The sequence below is a fragment of the Ranitomeya variabilis genome, chromosome 6 (assembly GCF_051348905.1).
Source record: "Ranitomeya variabilis isolate aRanVar5 chromosome 6, aRanVar5.hap1, whole genome shotgun sequence".
In the NCBI taxonomy this organism is placed as follows: Eukaryota; Metazoa; Chordata; class Amphibia; order Anura; family Dendrobatidae; genus Ranitomeya; species Ranitomeya variabilis.
Window position 1 is genome coordinate 202,126,923 of NC_135237.1, and position 20,949 is coordinate 202,147,871.

General features: G+C 45.5%; 1 protein-coding gene across 1 annotated transcript in view; it reads right to left on the reverse strand.

The window, feature by feature from the left end:
- ADCY1 (adenylate cyclase 1) overlaps window positions 1-20,949 on the reverse strand; it is an 839,277-nt gene that overhangs the window by 100,453 nt on the left and 717,875 nt on the right. Inside the window, exon 14 of the mRNA XM_077269394.1 lies at window positions 12,929-13,055. Within this exon, the coding sequence (XP_077125509.1) occupies window positions 12,929-13,055 (127 nt within the window). The remainder of the gene's footprint in view (window positions 1-12,928; window positions 13,056-20,949) is intronic.

A 20,949-nucleotide genomic window follows, 5' to 3' on the forward strand; every position in this document is an offset into this window, starting at 1 on the left:
GAAGACCACCCCAAAGATGACGACGACCCAGGAGATGATGACCCTAGAGACGACGACCCTGGAGATGACGACCCTGAAGACCGAGAAGCAGTAGAACAAGAAGCTGCAGGACGAAGAGCAGAAGAACTTTAAGCATAAGACTAAATTTGAGGAAAATGTATAATATAAGTAGTAGTTTCTCTGCCTGTTAGCACCAGCTGAGAGATTTTTGCACTTCTGACCATGGTCCCCAAGAACACATGGCAGACACTGGGCTCAAAACCCCCCCTTCCCATTACTTCAGGATTTAGCTTTCCTTCTCAGAGAGTGTGGGGGTTTTATGAGAGCCAAGGTATTTACGACCGGCATTTCCTGCCGTGTAAGCTCTTGTCCAGCTATAACTGGACTAGAAACTTCTAGAATCCATGAAAGTTCTTTGTTTGGTTTTTGTAAGATATTAGGCAAACCATTTAAGTTAAGAACACGACAATATATATTCTTACTTCCCCTCGGTGGAGCTATCCATCACTCTAAAGACGAGTTTCTAACTCCATCTGGTAAAGAAGTAGGGATTTCTCTGTCAATATGCATGACAGATAGGACATATTTGATCTCATTAGAAAGCCCACGTTAATCCGAGATGAATGCTGGTTTTGTTAGGACTATGACATGTTCGGTAGCGGAATTACAAGTCTTAGAAAAATTTAGCTTACACTTAGTCAGATGGAAAAGGTAGGAGGGTCTGGGATAGCCAGCCCTTTTTGGTGATGTCACCAAGCTGAGCTATAACTGTTTTGGCCGGACTCCAGCCATGAGTCTGTTGCTGGAGGAACATGGGAGTCTGATCTGAAGAGCTGTACCTCATGCATTGGGATTTTTGGGAGCTCCGCCCACCAGCATGGTGTTTGCCTGATATGAACTGAGAACATGTATGTTGTACCTTTTCTCATTTAATCCTTTTATTTTCATAATTACTTTGTACATATTTGCAATTGTCTCATTTGTAACATCTTTGTAAAATATACCTTTTATAAACACTGCCTGAAAATCATTTATGGGGTATAATATTTAATATACCAGATTCGTTCTTCCTGTTCTAAAACGTACCCTAAGTCTCTGAAGGGAATTACGCTACTGTTTTGGGTTAGCTTCGGACCCGTTTAATCGAAGCTGGTGGCAGCGATACCGTGCAGGCTTTTGGGTGATGTTGTAGCGATTGCGGCGTTAATAATTATTGTTCCTGCCTGAGTGGGAGTAGTTACCGCGTCGCTGCAGCGTGCCCAATAGCCTGAACATAGCAGGCAGCCTTTCTGGCGACTAATTACCCTAGGTGCAGTACCTAATCTGACCTGCGGGTAAAGGGGGCGCCAGAGAGCTGCAAGCGTTAAGTGGAACTGTAAGCGGGATACATAAATCCCTGCAGTTCATGGTATATTGAAGAGCAGTGGGATACCTAGAATAAGCCCCTGCTGTAAACTAAGAGGTCAATAGCCCTGTGTGTGTTTTTTTTATCACATTGTGGCAGTGGAGGGATAACTAAGATAAGCCCCCCTGCACATGTGATAGCCGTCTGTTGGCCTAAAGTCACCCCGATCCATGACGTAGGGGTGACGGTCACGGTGTGGATCCCTGACACATTGGTGGAAGTGGCTAAGGGATCGTGACAATTGGTGGCAAGGCGGTGGGATATTAGAGCATTAGTGATTTGGTTTGAGCAGTCATTCCTCTCACTAAAAACTTGCAGAAAGTTCTTGCAGGGACTCTGCGCAAATAAGTTTGGAGAACGAACTCAGTGTTTATTAGTTGTGAGACAATTGTGTACTGGTAATTATCCCCTCCCTTTCTCTTCGTTTTTCTATCCTATCTTTTATTTGGCAACCATGGCTGCGAAAGGAGAAGCCTGGTACACCAAGCAGAAGAAGGACACCCTTGCTGGAATATGCACGTACCATGGCCTGAACCCCCAGGGTAAGAACAAGGCTCAAATGGTCGCTGAACTGCTGCAATTTGAAGCAGACCAAGCCAGGCCACAGAGCCCAGAGACTGCAGAAGGCAGCACCAGCGAACATGGTGCTGCAGCAGAGGTCCAACCACTGAATACGGGCCCTACTGGCAACCAGGGGAGCGCAGACCTCCGCCTGCAGCTGGCTCTGCAACAATGCTCCGCAGATGACCTAGAGAGACGTCTGCAGCTGATCCAGCAATACCAGGAGTGAGCCGAGCAAGAGGCCCAGCGAGAGGCAGAGAGAGCCGAGCGAGAGGCCCAGCGAGAGGCAGAGAGAGCCAAGCGAGAGGCCCAGCGAGCCGAGCGCCAAGCCCAGCGAGAACATGAACTGGAGATCCTCCGGCAAGGGGGGATGCCTTTCACCGCCCAGAGCCGTGAGCCCAGCAGCACTCAGATACCGAAGCCCCGGCCCGACCACTTTCCTGTTATGGAAAAGGATGGGGACTTGGACACTTTTCTGCGGGCATTTGAGAAAGCCTGCAGACAGTACCAGCTGCCTACACAAGAATGGGCACGATACCTGACACCAGGGCTGAGAGGCAAAGCTCTGGAGGCGTTTGCTGCACTCCCTCAAGAACAAGATGGTGACTATGAGGCTATCAAGCAGGCCCTCATAGCCAAGTACCAGCTTACACCCGAGGTGTACCGTAAGAAGTTCCGGACCCTCCAACGTGGCCGACACGACAGGTACAGTGATGTGGTGCATGGACTGGGGACCCACTTTGACCAGTGGACCCAAGGACTGTCAGTGACCACCTTTGCACAGCTGCGAGACCTGATGATCAAAGACCAGTTCTTCCATCTTTGCCCAGCTGAGGTGCGACAGTTCGTGATGGACAGAGAGCCCAAAGACGTGACGAAAGCAGCGCAGATTGCCGATGCCTATGAGGCCAACCGTAGATCGGAAGTGCGGAAGCCAGTCACCACCAGCTGGAAAGGGGGTAAGCCTGCAACCAACGCCAGTACCCCTGCCAGCCAACACACCAGAGGTCCTGTCCCCGTGGCCAACAGCACCAGACCTACCACCGAACTTCGCCAGTGTTACCACTGCAGGCAGCCTGGTCATATCAGTACCTTCTGTCCAAACAAGCAGAAGAACCTCCCAGCCAATGCCCCAGGGCCTAATGCAGCAGTTCTTTTGGTGGGTGGTGTGGTTGGGAGGGTGTGTGACAACGTACAGCACGTCACTGTGGGAGGCCATGTTGCTACAGGCCTCAAGGACACCGGGGCTAAACGAACCCTCATCTGACCCGAACTGGCGGCCCCTGAAGAAATCAGTCTGGGGAAAACCCTAACTGTCACTGGGATTGGGGGCATCAGCTGTCCCTTGCCAATGGCCCGGGTTTATATTGATTGGGGTGCTGGGAGCGGGGTGAAGGAAGTGGGGCTGTCTGATAATTTGCCCACTGATGTTTTGTTGGGGACTGATTTGGGGAAGTTGGTTGCATACTACGTCGTTGACACCCCTCCCCAATCTACTAATGAGGGTAACGTTAACCCTGATGATGATGATGATGATGATGATGATGGGAAATCGCATGTGTTACCTGACCATGCTTTATCTTGTAATGATGCATCTGATAACCATTTTTCCCCTAGGATTGATGGTGAAAATGTTGTACCTGTGCCAACTGTACCTGATAATGATGTTTCTGTGAAAGTTGATGTGTCCGTAGGTACAGGAGTGCTCAGCCACGTCTCTCTGCGGAGTGAGACGGCTGAGGAACCCCTAGCAGGGGCAAGTGTCGGTGCTACCGGAAATGGGGAGATACATGGGAACCGGGAGGAAGGTGATGCCATGCATTTGACCAGTGCCACCGAGGAAGGTAACTGGCCCATAAGTAGCAATGCTCCTGAGGTAATGGGGGTGGATGGGGAGGTAGAGCCCATAGCAGCGTCGGCTGATGGGTCTGTAGAAACCCCCGGGGAGACAGCCTACGTAGCTGCTGTCACCCGCAGTCAGAGTGCCTGGAACGCAGATAACTGTCTGCCTCCCGGAACCTCCTCAGTCATCATTGTGACTGAACCAGAGGTGGACCCAGAGCAGGTCCCAGAGGGTTCCTGTGGGGAAGGGACCCTGACATCGCTTCTGGCTTCCCCTAGCCAGGAGTTTCAGGCCGCTCTGCACACAGATGCGAGCCTAGAGAGTTTGAGACAACTCGCCGGGACGCGCTTCTCCGAGGCTGATAAGGAGAAGGTGTTCTGGGAAGGAGGAAGGTTGTACCGGGAGACAGTACCCGGAGAATCACAAAAGGAGTGGTTGAGGGAAAGACAGCAGGTCATCCCGCAGCAATTCCGGGGTGAGTTGTTGCGGATTCCCCATGAGATCCCGCTAGCTGGACACTTGGGGATCAGCAAAACAAAGGCCCGGCTGTCTCAACACTTCTATTGGCCTAAGATGGGGACAGATGTGTCAAACTACTGCCGCTCCTGTGTCACCTGTCAAAGAGTGGGGAAGGCGGGGCCTGCTCTTAAGGCTCCCCTGATCCCTTTGCCAGTGATAGAGGAGCCTTTCCAGAGGATCGCGGTGGACATTGTGGGCCCGCTGGCCGTCTCCAGCAGCTCTGGAAAGTGCTATATTCTTACTGTGGTAGATTACGCTACCCGGTACCCAGAGGCAGTAGCTCTGTCGTCAACTAGGGCAGATAAGGTGGCGGATGCCCTGTTGGCTATCTTTGCACGTGTAGGATTTCCCAGGGAGATGCTCACTGATCAAGGGACGCAATTCATGTCTCGCCTAATGGAGGCTCTCTGTAAGAAAATGCAGGTGAAGCACCTGGTATCGAGTGCGTATCACCCACAGACCAATGGCTTGTGTGAACGCTTCAATGGTACCCTCAAACAGATGCTACGCATGCTGGTTGAGACTCAAGGGCGCGACTGGGAGCGGTACCTCCCACACCTGCTGTTCGCTTACCGAGAGGTTCCGCAGGCCTCGACGGGGTTCTCCCCCTTCGAGCTCCTGTATGGCAGGCGAGTCCGGAGACCCCTTGGGTTGGTAAGAGAATCCTGGGAAGAGGAGCCGAACCCTTCTGAAGTGTCCATAGTGGAGTATGTAATGCGCTTCCGTGACAAGATGCAGACCTTGACGCAGTCGGTGCATGACAACATGACGCAGGCTCAGGCTGACCAGAAGCACTGGTACGACCAGAACGCCTGGGAGCGGACCTACCACATGGGTCAAAAGGTGTGGGTGCTGGTCCCCGTACCAACGGATAAGCTTCAGGCAGCCTGGGAGGGCCCGTACGTCGTCCACCAACAGCTCAACCCGGTAACCTACGTGGTCACGCTTGACCACGCTCGGGGTAGGCGAAAGGCATTTCACGTCAACATGATGAAGGTTCATCACGAACGTGAACCTTTCGTCCTACCAGTCTGCAGCTTGCCTGAAGACGGGGAGGAAGACACCCTCCTGGACATGCTGGCCCAAGCCAAGGCCAATGGGTCCATTGAGGATGTGGAGGTAAGCGCCTCGCTAGATGAACCACAGCGGTTGCAGTTGCAAACCACACTGGAACTCTTCCGGGTCGTATTCTCCAACCGGCCTGGAAGGACTGAGTTAGCCGTCCACGAGGTGGACACCGGGAAACACGCCCCAATACGGCGAACACCCTATCGAATCTCTGACCAGGTGCAGCAGATTATGCGCCAGGAGATCGATGAGATGTTACAGCTGGGGGTGATTCGACGGTCAAAGAGCGTGTGGGCCTCACCTGTAGTGCTCGTGCCAAAGAAGGACTGGACCACCCGGTTCTGCGTGGACTACAGGGGGCTCAACGCCATTACAGCCTCTGACGCGCACCCAATGCCGCACATCGAGGAGCTGCTTGAGAAGTTAGCTGGCGCAAAATACCTGACAATAATGGATCTGAGTCGAGGATACTGGCAGATTCCCCTGAGCCCCGAGGTACAGGAGAAGTCTGCCTTTATCACACCCTTTGGACTGTACGAGTCCACGGTCATGCCCTTCGGCATGAAGAATGCCCCTGCCACTTTCCAGCGGATGGTCAACCTCCTGCTTCAGGGACTGGAGAAGTACGCAGTGGCGTACTTGGATGACATTGCCATCTTCAGTCCCTCCTGGGGGGAACACCTGCAGCATCTTGAGGAGGTGCTCAGGCGAATTCACCGAGCAGGACTGACTATCATGCCAGGAAAGTGCCAGATGGGCATGAGGGAGGTCCACTACCTGGGGCACCGGGTAGGCGGAGGCACCCTAAAGCCAGAGCCTGAGAAAGTGGGTGCGGTCGTGAACTGGCCCACTCCTGGGACCAAGAAACAGGTGATGTCCTTCCTGGGCACTGCAGGGTACTATAGGCGCTTTGTGCAGCACTATAGTAGCCTGGCAAAACCTTTGACGGACCTCACCAGGAAGAAGCTACCCCACATCGTCAACTGGACAGATGGCTGTGAGGGGGCCTTCCAGGCATTGAAAACTGCACTGTGCAACGCCCCTGTGTTGAAAGCAGTCGACAGCAGTCGACCGTTCTTGGTACAGACTGATGCCAGCGAGTTTGGCCTCGGTGCTGTGCTCAGCCAGGTTGACTCGGAGGACCAAGAGCACCCCGTGTTGTACCTGAGCCGGAAACTTTTGCCGAGGGAAGTGGCCTACTCCACCAATGAGAAGGAGTGCCTGGCCATAGTCTGGGCCCTGCAGTGCTTGCAGCCCTACTTGTACGGTCGCCCCTTCACTGTGGTGACAGACCACAACCCTCTGCTCTGGCTAAATGCCATGTGTGGAACCAACGGCAGGTTGCTACGCTGGAGCCTTGCCCTTCAGCAATTTGACTTCGCCATTGAACACAAAATGGGCAGGAAGCATGGGAATGCAGATGGACTGTCCCGCCAGGGTGAACCTGCTGAGGTGCGCATGGAGGAGAACCATCAGGTCCTGCCTCCGTAGCACACACCTGAAGGGGGAGGTGTGAGGAAAATGTATAATATAAGTAGTAGTTTCTCTGCCTGTTAGCACCAGCTGAGGGATTTTTGCACTTCTGACCATGGTCCCCAAGAACACATGGCAGACACTGGGCTCAAAACCCCCCCTTCCCATTACTTCAGGATTTAGCTTTCCTTCTCAGAGAGTGTGGGGGTTTTATGAGAGCCAAGGTATTTACGACCGGCATTTCCTGCCGTGTAAGCTCTTGTCCAGCTATAACTGGACTAGAAACTTCTAGAATCCATGAAAGTTCTTTGGTTTTTGTAAGATATTAGGCAAACCATTTAAGTTAAGAACACGACAATATATATTACTTCCCCTCGGTGGAGCTATCCATCACTTTAAAGACGAGTTTCTAACTCCATCTGGTAAAGAAGTAGGGATTTCTCTGTCAATATGCATGACAGATAGGACATATTTGATCTCATTAGAAAGCCCACGTTAATCCGAGATGAATGCTGGTTTTGTTAGGACTATGACATGTTCGGTAGCGGAATTACAAGTCTTAGAAAAATTTAGCTTACACTTAGATGGAAAACGTAGGAGGGTCTGGGATAGCCAGCCCTTTTTGGTGATGTCACCAAGCTGAGTTATAACTGTTTTGGCCGGACTCCAGCAGTGAGTCTGTTGCTGGAAGAACATGGGAGTCTGATCTGAAGAGCTGTACCTCATGCATTGGGATTTTTGGGAGCTCCGCCCACCAGCATGGTGTTTGCCTGATATGAACTGAGAACATGTGAGTTGTACCTTTTCTCCTTAATCCTTTTATTTTCATAATTACTTTGTACATATTTGCAATTGTCTCATTTGTAACATCTTTGTAAAATATACCTTTTATAAACACTGCCTGAAAATCATTTATGGGGTATAATATTTAATATACCAGATACGTTCTTCCTGTTCTAAAACGTACCCTAAGTCTCTGAAGGGAATTACGCTACTGCTTTGGGTTAGCTTCGGACCCGTTAAATCGAAGCTGGTGGCAGCGATACCGTGCAGGTTTTTGGGTGATGTTGTAGCGACTGCGGCATTAATAATTATTGTTCCTGCCTGAGTGGGAGTAGTTATCGCATCGCTGCAGCGTGCCCAATAGCCCGTACATAGCAGGCAGCCTTTCTGGCGACTAATTACCCTAGGTGCAGTACCTAATCTGACCTGCGGGTAAAGGGGGCGCCAGAGAGCTGCAAGCGTTAAGTGGAACTGTAAGCGGGATACATAAATCCCTGCAGTTCATGGTATATTGAAGAGCAGTGGGATACCTAGAATAAGCCCCTGCTGTAAACTAAGAGGTCAATAGCCTTGTGTGTGTTTTTTTATCACATTGTGGCAGTGGAGGGATAACTAAGATAAGCCCCCCTGCACATGTGATAGCCGTCTGTTGGCCTAAAGTCACCCCGATCCGTGACGTAGGGGTGACGGTCATGGTGTGGATCCCTGACACATTGGTGGAAGCGGCTAAGGGATCGTGACACTAAAAATTAGAGCAAAAGATATTATCTAAATTATAAGCAGAAGAAGACTAAGCAGTGTATGGGGGTGAGTCCGTTCCTCCTCGAGGTGCCCCTGGAAAAAGCCTGCAGCTGCAGGCCAAACTGAACGCGGACAAATCCTGTTGTAACTCTTTTGTGATAGGCAGAACGGAAGGTGTTATCTTCAAACTTTTATAGATAACAAGGACAGGAATGCCTGTCACAAATAAGAATATGATGAAGAAGTAGAATATGAAGAAGAATAATAGTTGAATAAAAAGAATATGAAGAATGTAACAAAAAAGAATAATAGGTAGAAGATGAAGAAGATGAAGAAGGTGAAGAAAAAGTTGATGTAAAAGATGCTGCTGCTGAGGATGATGAAGAAGAAAGTGTCAGAGAAGTAAAAAAGAAGGTGGAGAGCATGGAATTAGTGAAACATCAATATCTGACAAAATATAAAAAATCTTAACATAGTCAATATCTTTGTAACTCCGAACGTCTTAAAAAAAAAACTTAATTCCTGCTATTCCATTTGATTGGGCTAAACCTCTATGCCTTTACTGTCTCCTCCACCTCCCCCAACACATCCTACATTATTCTTAGTTGTTTTCCTTCATGTAGAATGAACCTACAAGGAAAGAAAGGGTTTATTTTAATTCCGATATTTTGGTCCCATTGACTTGCATTGGTATCGGGTATCGGTATCGGCGATATCCGATATTTTTTGAATATCGGCCGATCCAATCCGATACCGATACTTTTCAATATCGGAAGGTATCGCTCAACACTAGTGACGACAAGTAAAAACGTTTCGGCCCATTTAGTGGCCTTGATCACATAGTCCCACTGTGCAGGGAACCTGGGCTAGTATGTCCCCTAGGGATGCATAAGGAGTGTGGCCAGTCTGTAAGGCATAAGACAACCGCCAATCAGTGGTGGTGCAGCTGCCTGGTGCTGACACTGCCCTGTCTGAGCATTTCTTACAGACTGACCACAATCCTTATGCATCACTAGGGGACATATTAGCACAGGTTCCCTTCACAATGCAGCTATGTGATCAAGGCCACTAAATGTTCCGAAACATTTTTACTTTTCACCACAAATCACTTGTTGCAAATAAAATTACACTATTGAGCATAAAACTTCATTTTGACGAGTGCAGTATCTCTTTGAACTACTGATGGTAGAGGAAGTCTGCCCTGCCCTGGTCCGACTGCCACACAATACTCAATTAGAGGTCAAACCAAATCCTTTTTGCTCATCTCTATCCAGCACAGTTAATGCAGTAAAAAAAGACCCAAAAAACAAAAAATATGCCAGGTCGACCTCACCTTCTCCTTTTTTATCAGTATATTATATGAATCCCACAACAATACCATTAAACTGACAACTGACTCAGAAATACAAACACTCATATGGCTCTGTTGGAAGGCTATGGCTCTCAGATTGAAATTATGAATTACAAAGAAAATCAGTGTGACCTTAAAGGGAACCTGTCACCTGAATTTGGCGGGACCAGTTTTGGGTCATATGGGCGGGGTTTTCGGGTGTTTGATTCACCCTTTCCTTACCCGCTGGCTGCATGCTGGCCGCAATATTGGATTGAAGTTCATTCTCTGTCCTCTGGAGTACAAGCAATATTGCCTTGCGCAGGCGTGTACTCCGGAGGACAGAGAATGAACTTCAATCCAATATTGCGGCCAGCATGCAGCCAGCGGGTAAGGAAAGGGTGAATCAAACACCAGAAAACCCCGCCCATATGACCCAAAACTGGTCCCGCCAAATTCAGGTGACAGGTTCCCTTTAAGGGCCAAATTAGATAAATCCTCAAAGGGAGAAAGAAGCATACATGTGATATTAGATGTGTGCGGTATATGAGAAGTTAACATACCTTAACCCCTTCATTAGGAGTTTTTACAACATATCTCACCCAACGGAGGACTACAGCATGCTCGGAGCACAATGGTACTCTACTCCACTAAAAAGCCGATAGTAATATGTTTAAAAACCATGACAGTTTAAAACCTTCATGACAGGAAATATTTTTGCTTTTGTTTTTTGCTCCTCTTCTTCCCAGAGCCATAACTTTTTATATTTTTCAGTCAATATGGCCATATGAGGGCTTGCTTTTTGCGGGACAAGTTGTAATTTTGAACAACACTATTGGTTTTAACATATCGTGTACTGGAAAATAGGAAAAAGATTCCATGCACGGTGAAATTGCAAAAAAGTGCAATCCCACAGTTGTTTTTTTCTGAACATGTTCACTAAATGCTGCAACTGACCTGTCATTATGATTCTCCAGGTCATTACGAGATCACAGGTATGAAACATGTATAGGTTCTTTTTTATTTAAGTGGTGAAAAAAAACCCAAAGTTTGGTTAAAAAAAGGCAACATTTTCCGAGACCTATAGGGTCTCCATTTTTTGTGATCTGAGGCTGGATGAAAGCTTCTTTTTTGTGCATTGAACTGACATTTTTATTGATACGATTTTGGTGCAGATACGATCTTTTAATCGCCCGTTATTGCATTTTATTGCAATGTAGCGGCGAGGAAAAAAACATAATTCTGCGTTTTGTTTTTTTCTCTCCTTCCACCATTTAGCGATCGGGTTAATTCTTTTTTTATATTGATAGATCGAGTGATTCTGAACGCGACGGTACCAAATATGTGTATAGTGGGGAAAAAAAGTATTTAGTCAGCCACCAATTGTGCAAGTTCTCCCACTTAAAAAGATGAGAGATGCCTGTAATTGACATCATAGGTAGACCACAACTATGAGAGTCAAAATGAGAAATCAAATCCAGAAAATCACCTTGTCTGATTTGGCAAGATTTATTTAGCAAATTATGGTGGAAAGTAAGTATTTGGTCACCTAAAAACATGCAGGATTTCTGGCTTTCACAGACCTGTAATTTCTTCTTTAAGAGGCTCCTCTGTCCTCCACTCATTACCTGTAGTAATGGCACCTGTTTGAACTTGTTATCAGTATAAAAGACACCTGTCAACAACCTCAAAGTTACACTTCAAACTCCACTAAGGGAGAAGACCAAAGAGCTGTCGAAGGACAACAGAAACAAAATTGTAGCCCTGCACCAGGCTGGGAAGACTGAATCTGAAATAGGTAAGCAGCGTGGTGTAATGAAATCAACTGTGGGAGCAATAATAAGAAAATGGAAGACATACAAGACTACTGATAATCTCCCTCAATCTGGGGCTCCAAGCAAGATATCACGCCGTGGGGTCAAAATTATCACAGGAACAGTGAGCAAAAATCCCAGAACCACATGCGTGGACATAGCAAATGACCTGCATAGAGCTGGGACTACCGTAACAAAGGGTACCTTCAGTAACACACTACACCACCAGGGACTCATATCATGCAGTGCCAGACGTGTCCCCTTGCTTAAGCCAGTACATATCCGGGCCCGTCTGACGTTTGCAAGAGAGGATTTGGATTATCCAGAAGAGTATTGGGAGAATGTCATATGGTCTGATGAAACCAAAGAAGAACTGTTTGGTAGAAACAAAACTCGTAGTGTTTGGAGCAGACAGAATGCCGAGTTGCATCCAAAGAAGACCATACCTACTGTGAAGCATGGGGGTGGCAATATCATGCATTGGGGTTGCTTCTCTGCAAAGGGACCAGGACGACTGCTCCGTGTGCATTTAAGAATGAATGGGGACATGTATTGTGAGATTTTGTGTGCAAACCTCCTTCCATCAACAAGGGCTTTGAAGATGAAACATGGATGGGTCTTTCAGCATGATAATAATCCCAAGCACACTGCCAGGGCAACGAAGGAGTGGCTTCGTAAGAAGTATATGAAGGTCCTGGAGTGGCCTAGCCAGTCTCCAGATCTCCACCCCATGGAAAACATTTGTAGGGAGTTGAAAGTCTGTGCTGCCCAGCAACAGGACCAAAACATTACTGCTCAAGAGGAGAGCTGCATGGAGAAATGAGCCAACATACCACCACCAGTGTGTGCTAACCTTGTGAAGACTTACCGAAAACATTTGATCTCTTTCATTGTCAACAAAGGATATATAACAAAATATTAAGATGAACTTTTGTTAATGGCCAAATACTTATTTTCCACCATAATTTGCAAAATAAATCTTGTCAAATCAGACAAGGTAATTTTCTGGATTTGTTTTCTCAAGGTGAATCTCATAGTTGTGGTCTACCTATGATGCAAATTGCAGGCCTCTCTCATCTTTTTTAAGTGGGAGAACATGCACATTTGGTGGCTGACTAAATTCTTGTCCCCATTGTAATTGAGAAAAATGCAAATAACTGCATTGAGAGGTGTCCTCTAGTGATAATTTTCTGCTGATAAAAATTAGGTTCTGTATGACGCCTCTCAGTGTAACACCTTTTAGGGCTAGGATTGCTAACAAAAAAGAGAATTTTTAATGCTGTCAAAGAATTGTCAGTCTTCTTTACAGGAAATTTATCAAGAGTCAGGAAGCGAACACCAAACATCTTTTATTTTAAATCATTTCAAGTAAAAGTGCAAGAAAAAGTTACCTGCACAGCCCAGAGGTAGTCCAAGCGTAATTTTAAGTCCACCTGTCTAGAATGAAGTGCTAAAGCACAGGAAAACAGCAAAATGGCTAGAATAGGTTCATAACCACGCATATAAAATGATCCTCGCCTTTAAAACAAAAAGAAGACAGAATATTGTGAAGAATATAAAACAATTTGATTCATGCATGTAAAATGCTAATTTTTCATAGGATTTGATATGTATTTCAATCTCTGCATTGATTTAAAAAATACTGTAATCTGCTATAGATTCAGCAAAAATAATCTAGATCAAGTCTGGCAATATAATAATTGACTTCATTAAATCAAATTTGATAATTCATAAAGCATAGACGTTCACATATCTCATAGACAGGATAAAAGAAGTTTCAGATTTCGCCCAAAATTATGCTGTGAACATCTAAAGAAACAGTTAACATAAAGCTCATTAAAAATTTGTGCCAAATGTCAATTTTAATGGAGATTTTTTTTTCTACAGCTCCTGGTAAAGATTTGTTAAAATCTTGCATAGTTTCTTGTACAGTAATTTGCTGCTGATTTTCACCCATAAATCCAGACAAAAAATCTGCAACATATCTGCTTTATGTGACCAAGGCCAACTAGATGCACCTCTCTTTGTGACCTGACCCATTTAGGCCTTTAGGATCAAGCAATTTCGCATTATTTTTTTACCTTTTACATTCCAAAAGCCGTAACAGTTATTTTTATATATAAATTGTAGATGTATAAGGCTTAAATTCTTTTGCCATTGTTTTTGGTGTTTTTTTTATTTTTTGCAGTTTATCAATAATAAAAAAGTAATATTAATTTTAAGGGTCAGCAGTAATGTGGTGGCGCCAAATATGATTTTTTTTTAGCATTTTTGCACCTTAATCAATCATATAAAAATATAAATTCTATAGCCACAAGAGGGCTTGTTCCATTTTATGCCATGCACTATGTGGTAGAAATAGGGTACAAGTTATTTTACAGATTGTTGTGAATGTAGTGCTATCAAATATGTATCTTTTTTTGGTGAACAATTACAAAATTATGTGTTCTTTAAAAAAGGAATGTATCCATTTTTGGAGAGGCTTTTTTTAGTAAAACTTTTGTTACACATTTTTGTACTTCCACCAAAATGCTTCGCACCACCTTGTAACACTATTGACAGGCAGCTTATTAGATCTGAAGCTGTGGTCATTTACCCATTTCCTCTTGCACAGATTTTATGAAGCTCTCTATTATGTTTTTGAATTATAGATGAGACTATATACCAGTTTTGATGAACAGTGCGCTGGAGAAAGATGCACTAAATTCATTAATTTTAACGGAATTTGACGCATCTTTCAGGTGCCACATGCCAGTGTGAGAAATGTCCAGAAGACAGACAGAACACTTTTATGTGTAAATTATAATGAACAAAATAATTACAGGAAGCAAAATCTAGAATTATATACTAAATAAGAAGGCAATTAAGCAAAACTGTTACTGATAAAAGACTTGAAGATATTGATGGATAATAAACTCACTTTTATACCACATTCACACATTCAGTATTTGGTCAGTATTTTACATCAGTATTTTTTAAGCCAAAACCAGGAGTGGAGCAATCAGAGGAAAAGTATAGGTATGTGCACATGTTGCGGATTTTGAAGCGGATCCGCTGCGGATTGGCCGCTACGGATTCGCAGCAGTTTTCCATGAGTTTACAGTACCATGTAAACCGATTGACTTAATTTATTTTATGCTTTGATACATTAGACTTTTATGAAAGCAGTGATACCAAATATGTGTATTTTCATTTTTGTATTGTTTTATATTTAAAGGGAACCTGTCACCCCCAAAATCGAAGGTGAGCTAAGCCCACCGTCATCAGGGGCTTATCTATAGCATTCTGTAATGCTGTAGATAAGCCCCGGATGTATCCTGAAAGACAAGAAGAGGATGTCATCCTATGAAGATGGGAGGCCCTGGACCGGACCGCGACGCCCATCGGGCCGGAATGCCCACCCAGGTGAGTATAATCTAACCTCTTTTTCCTATCTTTCAAGATACATCGGGGGCTTATCTACAGCATTCCAGAATGCTATAGATAAGCCCCTGATGCCGGTGGGCTTAGCTCACCTTCGATTTTGGGGGTGACAGGTTCCCTTTAATGGAGCAAAAGGGGGGTGTTTTGGCCTTTTTTGTCCTCTTATTTTGTAAAACATTTTTTTTTACTATCTACTGTATTTAATAGTGAGAAAACTTGAAACTGAGATAATCTGTTTGCTTACACTATACATAGCAGGGCTTCAGCAAAGGAAAATCACAATCTCATATGAACAACAGCTACAGGCTGGCTTTCCTAAGAATATCATAATTACAGGCACAGGGGTCTTCAGCAGACCCCCGACTGTCATGGCAACCCATCGACATACCGCGATCACATTAAAAGCACACCAATGGGCATGTGCAGTGATGCGCCCTCCTCCTGGCAAGTGTTAAATGCCGCTGTCAAAGATTGACAGCAAGATTTACCAGGTTAACAGCTGTATGCAGAACTCCGCTAAAGGCACATGATGGCTGATTAAGTCAGCTATCATCGGCCTGGAAAGGTGCGAGCTCGACGTGCAAGCCCACATCAAAGGCAGGAATACGACATATGATGTAGATGTATGTCATATGTCATGAAGGGATTATAGCACACATCGATGCTCATGACAAGAACATAGTTTTAACCTCTATACAATTCACTGGTCAGGTCACTGGTCAGTTAGAATACTGTGTTTAATTTTAAGCTTCAGTGTATAAGAAGGACATAGCTTAACTTGAGTGGGTGCAGAGAACTACGACAAATGTTATTAAGGGAATGGGTAGACTGCAATATCAAGACAGGTTATAGGGGTGATCATATTCCAATGCTCAAACATATATATAAATATAAACACTGCGTTCTACATTAAATACTTATCTTTTAGAACTATGCACCTAAAGACAAGACAGCACTTTACATGCTGAGTCTCGGAAATCCGCACCACAAGTCAGTTAACACTGCGTTAAAAAGAAGCTGTCATGGGGATACAAGGAGGGCGAGAGCTAATAACCCGGGCCCCTGCAATTTCCCTCAGACTAGGGAAACCCTGTCTGACCCTCTACCTGAAGTTTACACTGAAGGTGTGCATGTTCAGGCCTCCACCCTCACCCTGACTCCTGATTCAGCCCTAGAATGAACACCACCGCCCACCACCCAGTGAATGCAATAGACCAATACCCACAGTTATAACAAACAAGGATAAAGGAAAATATACACCACGCCGCAGTCAATCAGGAATACACTATAAAGGTGCAGGGCAAAATAAATACAAATATAGGAAGGAGTAAATAAGACAAAGGAAAATACACCACTAGCAACGATTCTCCAACAACCAGCTCTCCACTCCGGACCGAGATAACCACGGATAAGACAGAAGCTATAATCGGCGACGCCCAAAGATCAGGAGAACCATTTAAAGGAAATGGGCATGGCCCAGCTTCCAATCCGAGGATCAGATAAATTAACCTCGGAGCAGCCAGACGAAAACTAGCCGACACCAATGAGCAAACAGTGGTCAAACGCGGAATTACCGCTGTCTGTCAGACGACCTGGTCTGAACAGTGTCCGACATGACAGAAGCACAGTGGGCATGGGATTTCTATAATGTAGAATGCAGCCATCAGATACAATTGTATATGTTCCAACCCAATGGATAGAGATAAACACCTTGGTGGCCTCTGAAAGACCCTTTTGAATCAGGGCTACCATCCAAGAACAATGCAAAACCAAATTACAAGAGCCACTAGAATATTAACCCCTTCATGACCCAGCCTATTTTGGCCTTAATGACCTGGCCGTTTTTTGCAATTCTGACCAGTGTCCCTTTATGAGGTAATAACTCAGGAACGCTTCAATGGATCCTAGCGATTCTGAGATTGTTCTTTCGTGACATATTGGGCTTCATGTTAGAGGTAAATTTAGGTCGATAATTTCTGAGTTTATTTGTGAAAAAAAAAGGAAATTTGGCGAAAATTTTGAAAATTTCGCAATTTTCACATTTTGAATTTTTAGTCTGTTAAACCAGAGAGTTATGTGACACAAAATAGTTAATAAATAACATTTTCCACATGTCTACTTTACATCAGCACAATTTTGGAAACAAATTTTTTTTTTGCTAGGAAGTTATAAGGTTTAAAATTTGACCAGTGATTTCTCATTTTTACAACAAAATTTACAAAACCATTATTTTTAGGGACCACCTCACATTTGAAGTCATTTTGAGGGTTCTATATGGCTGAAAATACCCAAAAGTGACACCATTCTAAAAACTGCACCCCTCAAGGTGCTCAAAACCACATTTAAGAAGTTTATTAACCCTTCAGGTGTTTCACAGCAGCAGAAGCAACATGGAAGTAAAAAATGAACATTTAACTTTTTAGTCAAAAAAATGATCTTTTAGCAACAATTTATTTATTTTCCCAAGGGTAGAAGGAGAAACTGGACCACGAACTTTGTTGTCCAATTTGTCCTGAGTACGCTGATACCTCATATGTGGGGGTAAACCACTGTTTGGGCGCACGGCAGGGCTCGGAAGGGAAGGAGCGCCATTTGACTTTTTGAATGAAATATTGGCTCCAATTTTTAGCGGACACCATGTCGCGTTTGGAGAGCCCCCGTGTGCCTAAACATTGGAGCTCCCCCACAAGTGACCCCATTTTGGAAACTAGATCCCCAAGGAACTTATCTAGAAGCATAGTGAGCCCTTTAAACCCCCAGGTGCTTCACAAATTGATCCGTAAAAATGAAAAAGTACTTTTTTTTCACAAAAAAATTATTTTGCCTCAATTTTTTCATTTTCACATGGGCAACAGGATAAAATGGATCCTAAAATTTGTTGGAAAATTTCTCCTGAGTACACCGATACCTCACATGTGGGGGTAAACCACTGTTTGGGCACATGGTAAGGCGCGGAAGGGAAGGAGCGCCATTTGACTTTTTGAATGAAAAATTATCTCCATCGCTAGCGGACACCATGTCACGTTTGGAGAGCCCCTGTGTGCCTAAACATTGGAGCTCCCCCACAAGTGACCCCATTTTGGAAACTAGACCCCCCAAGGAACTTATCTAGAAGCATAGTGAGCACTTTAAACCCTCAGGTGCTTCACAAATTGATCCGTAAAAATGAAAAAGTACTTTTTTTCACACAAAATTTCCTTTAGCCTCAATTTTTTCATTTTCACATGGGCATCAGGATAAAATGGATCCTAAAATTTGTTGGGCAATTTCTCCTGAGTACGCTGATACCTCATATGTGGGGGTAAACCACTGTTTGGGTGCACGGCAAGGCTCGGAAGGGGAGGCGCGCCATTTGACTTTTTGAATGGAAAATTAGCTCCAATCGTTAGCGGACACCATGTCGCGTTTGGAGAGCCCCTGTGTGCCTAAACATTGGAGCTCCCCTACAAGTGACCCCATTTTGGAAACTAGACCCCCCAAGGAACTTTTCTAGATGCATAGTGAGCACTTAAAACCCCCAGGTGCTTCACAGAAGTTTATAACGCAGAGCCGTGAAAATAAAAAATAATTTTTCTTTCCTCAAAAATGATTTTTGGCCCGGAATTTTTTATTTTCCCAAGGGTAATAGGAGAAATAGGACCCCAAATGTTGTTGTCCAGTTTGTCCTGAGTACGATGATACCCCATATGTGGGGGTAAACCACTGTTTGGGCGCACGGCAGGGCTCGGAAGGGAAGGCACGCCATTTGGCTTTTTGAATGGAAAATTAGCTCCAATCATTAGCGGACACCATGTCGCGTTTGGAGAGCCCCTGTGTGCCTAAACATTGGAGCTCCCCCACAAGTGACCCCATTTTGGAAACTAGACCTCCCAAGGAACTAATCTAGATTTGTGGTGAGCACTTTGAACCCCCAAGTGCTTCACAGAAGTTTATAACGCAGAGCCATGAAAATAAAAAATAATTTTTCTTTTCTCAAAAATGATTTTTTAGCCCACAATTTTTTATTTTCCCAAGGGTAACAGGAGAAATTGGACCCCAAAAGTTGTTGTCCAGTTTCTCCTGAGTATGCTGATACCCCATATGTGGGGGTAAACCACTGTTTGGGCAGTGACGTCGCGGCTTGTGATTGGTCGCGTGGCGGTCACATGAGCAGCACGCGACCAATCAGAAGCTGTGACGTCATGGAAGGTGCTGAACGCGCTCATTTTAAACAAAGAAGGCTGCCGGTTACCAGCGGTGATGTCCAGGGGCCTCCGGACAGGTGAGTATATCAATATTTTTTATTTTAATTCTTTATTTTACACATTCATATGGATCCCAGGGCCTGAAGGAGAGTTTCCTCTCCTTCAGACCCTGGGAACCATACACTGGAAACTTCCGATTCCGATTCCCGATACCACAAAAGCATCGGATCTCGGTATCGGAATTCCGATACCGCAAGTATCGGCTGATACCCGATACTTGCGGTATCGGAATGCTCAACGCTACCCCCAAGGGAACTTATCTAGATGTGTGGTGAGCACTTTGAACCCCCAAGTGCTTCACAGAAGTTTATAACGCAGAGCCGTGAAAATAATAAGTGTTTCCTTTCCTCAAAAATATTTTTTTAGCCCCAAATTTTTTAATTTTCCCAAGGGTAACAGGAGAAATTTGACCCCAAAAGTTGTTGACCAGTTTCTCCTGAGTATGCTGATACCCCATATGTGGGGGTAAACCACTGTTTGGGCACATGCCGGGGCTCGGAAGGGAAGTAGTGACGTTTTGGAATGCAGACTTTGATGGAATGGTCTGCGGTAGTGTTGAGCGATACCGTCCGATACTTGAAAGTATCGGTATCGGAAAGTATCGGCCGATACCGGCAAAGTATCGGATCTAATCCGATACCGATACCCGATACCAATACAAGTCAATGGGACTCAAGTATCGGACGGTATCCCTGATGGTTCCCAGGGTCTGAAGGAGAGGAAACTCTCCTTCAGGCCCTGGGATCCATATTAATGTGTAAAATAAAGAATTAAAATAAAAAATATTGCTATACTCACCTCTCCGACGCAGCCTGGACCTCACCGAGGGAACCGGCAGCGTTCTTTGCTTAAAATGCGCACGTTTACTTCCTTCCGTGACGTCACGGCTTGTGATTGGTCGCGTGCCACCCATGTGGCCGCGACGCGACCAATCACAGCAAGCCGTGATGTAATTTTCAGGTCCAGAATGCCTAATTCTAGGCATTCAGGATTTTAAAATTACGTTCCGGCTTGTGATTGGTCGCGTCGCGGTCACATGGGAGACGTGACCAATCACAAGCCGTGACGTCACGGGAGGCAGGAAACGCGCGCATTTTAAAATTACATCACGGCTTGTGATTGGTTGCGTGCCGCCCATGTGACCGCGACGCGACCAATCACACCAAGCCGTGACGTAATTTCAGGTCCTGAATGCAGAATTAGGCATAGAGCACGGGGGGGTGGCATAGGAGCACGGGGGGAGCGGACAGGAGGACGGGGGAGCGGAGCACAAGACGGAGGGGAGCGGACCACAGATCGGTGGCTTGGGGGGCGATCGGTGGGGTGGGGGGGTCACATCAGTGTTTCCAGCCATGGCCGATGATATTGCAGCATCGGCCATGGCTGGAATGTAATATTTCACCAGTTTTTTAGGTGAAATATTACAAATCGCTCTGATTGGCAGTTTCACTTTCAACAGCCAATCAGAGCGATCGTAGCCACGGAGGGGGGTGAAGCCACCCCCCCTGGGCTGAAGTACCACTCCCCCTGTCCCTGCAGATCAGGTGAAATTGGAGTTAACCCTTTCACCCGCTCTGCAGGGACGCGATCATTCCATGACGCCACATAGGCGTCACAGGTCGGATTGGCACAGGTTTTCATGACACCTACGTGGCGTCATGGGTCGGGAAGGGGTTAAGGAATCACCTGCTACATTACAAAACTAAAGAAGAAAATAACCGGGTGCCTCTAGTAGTCACCTACAA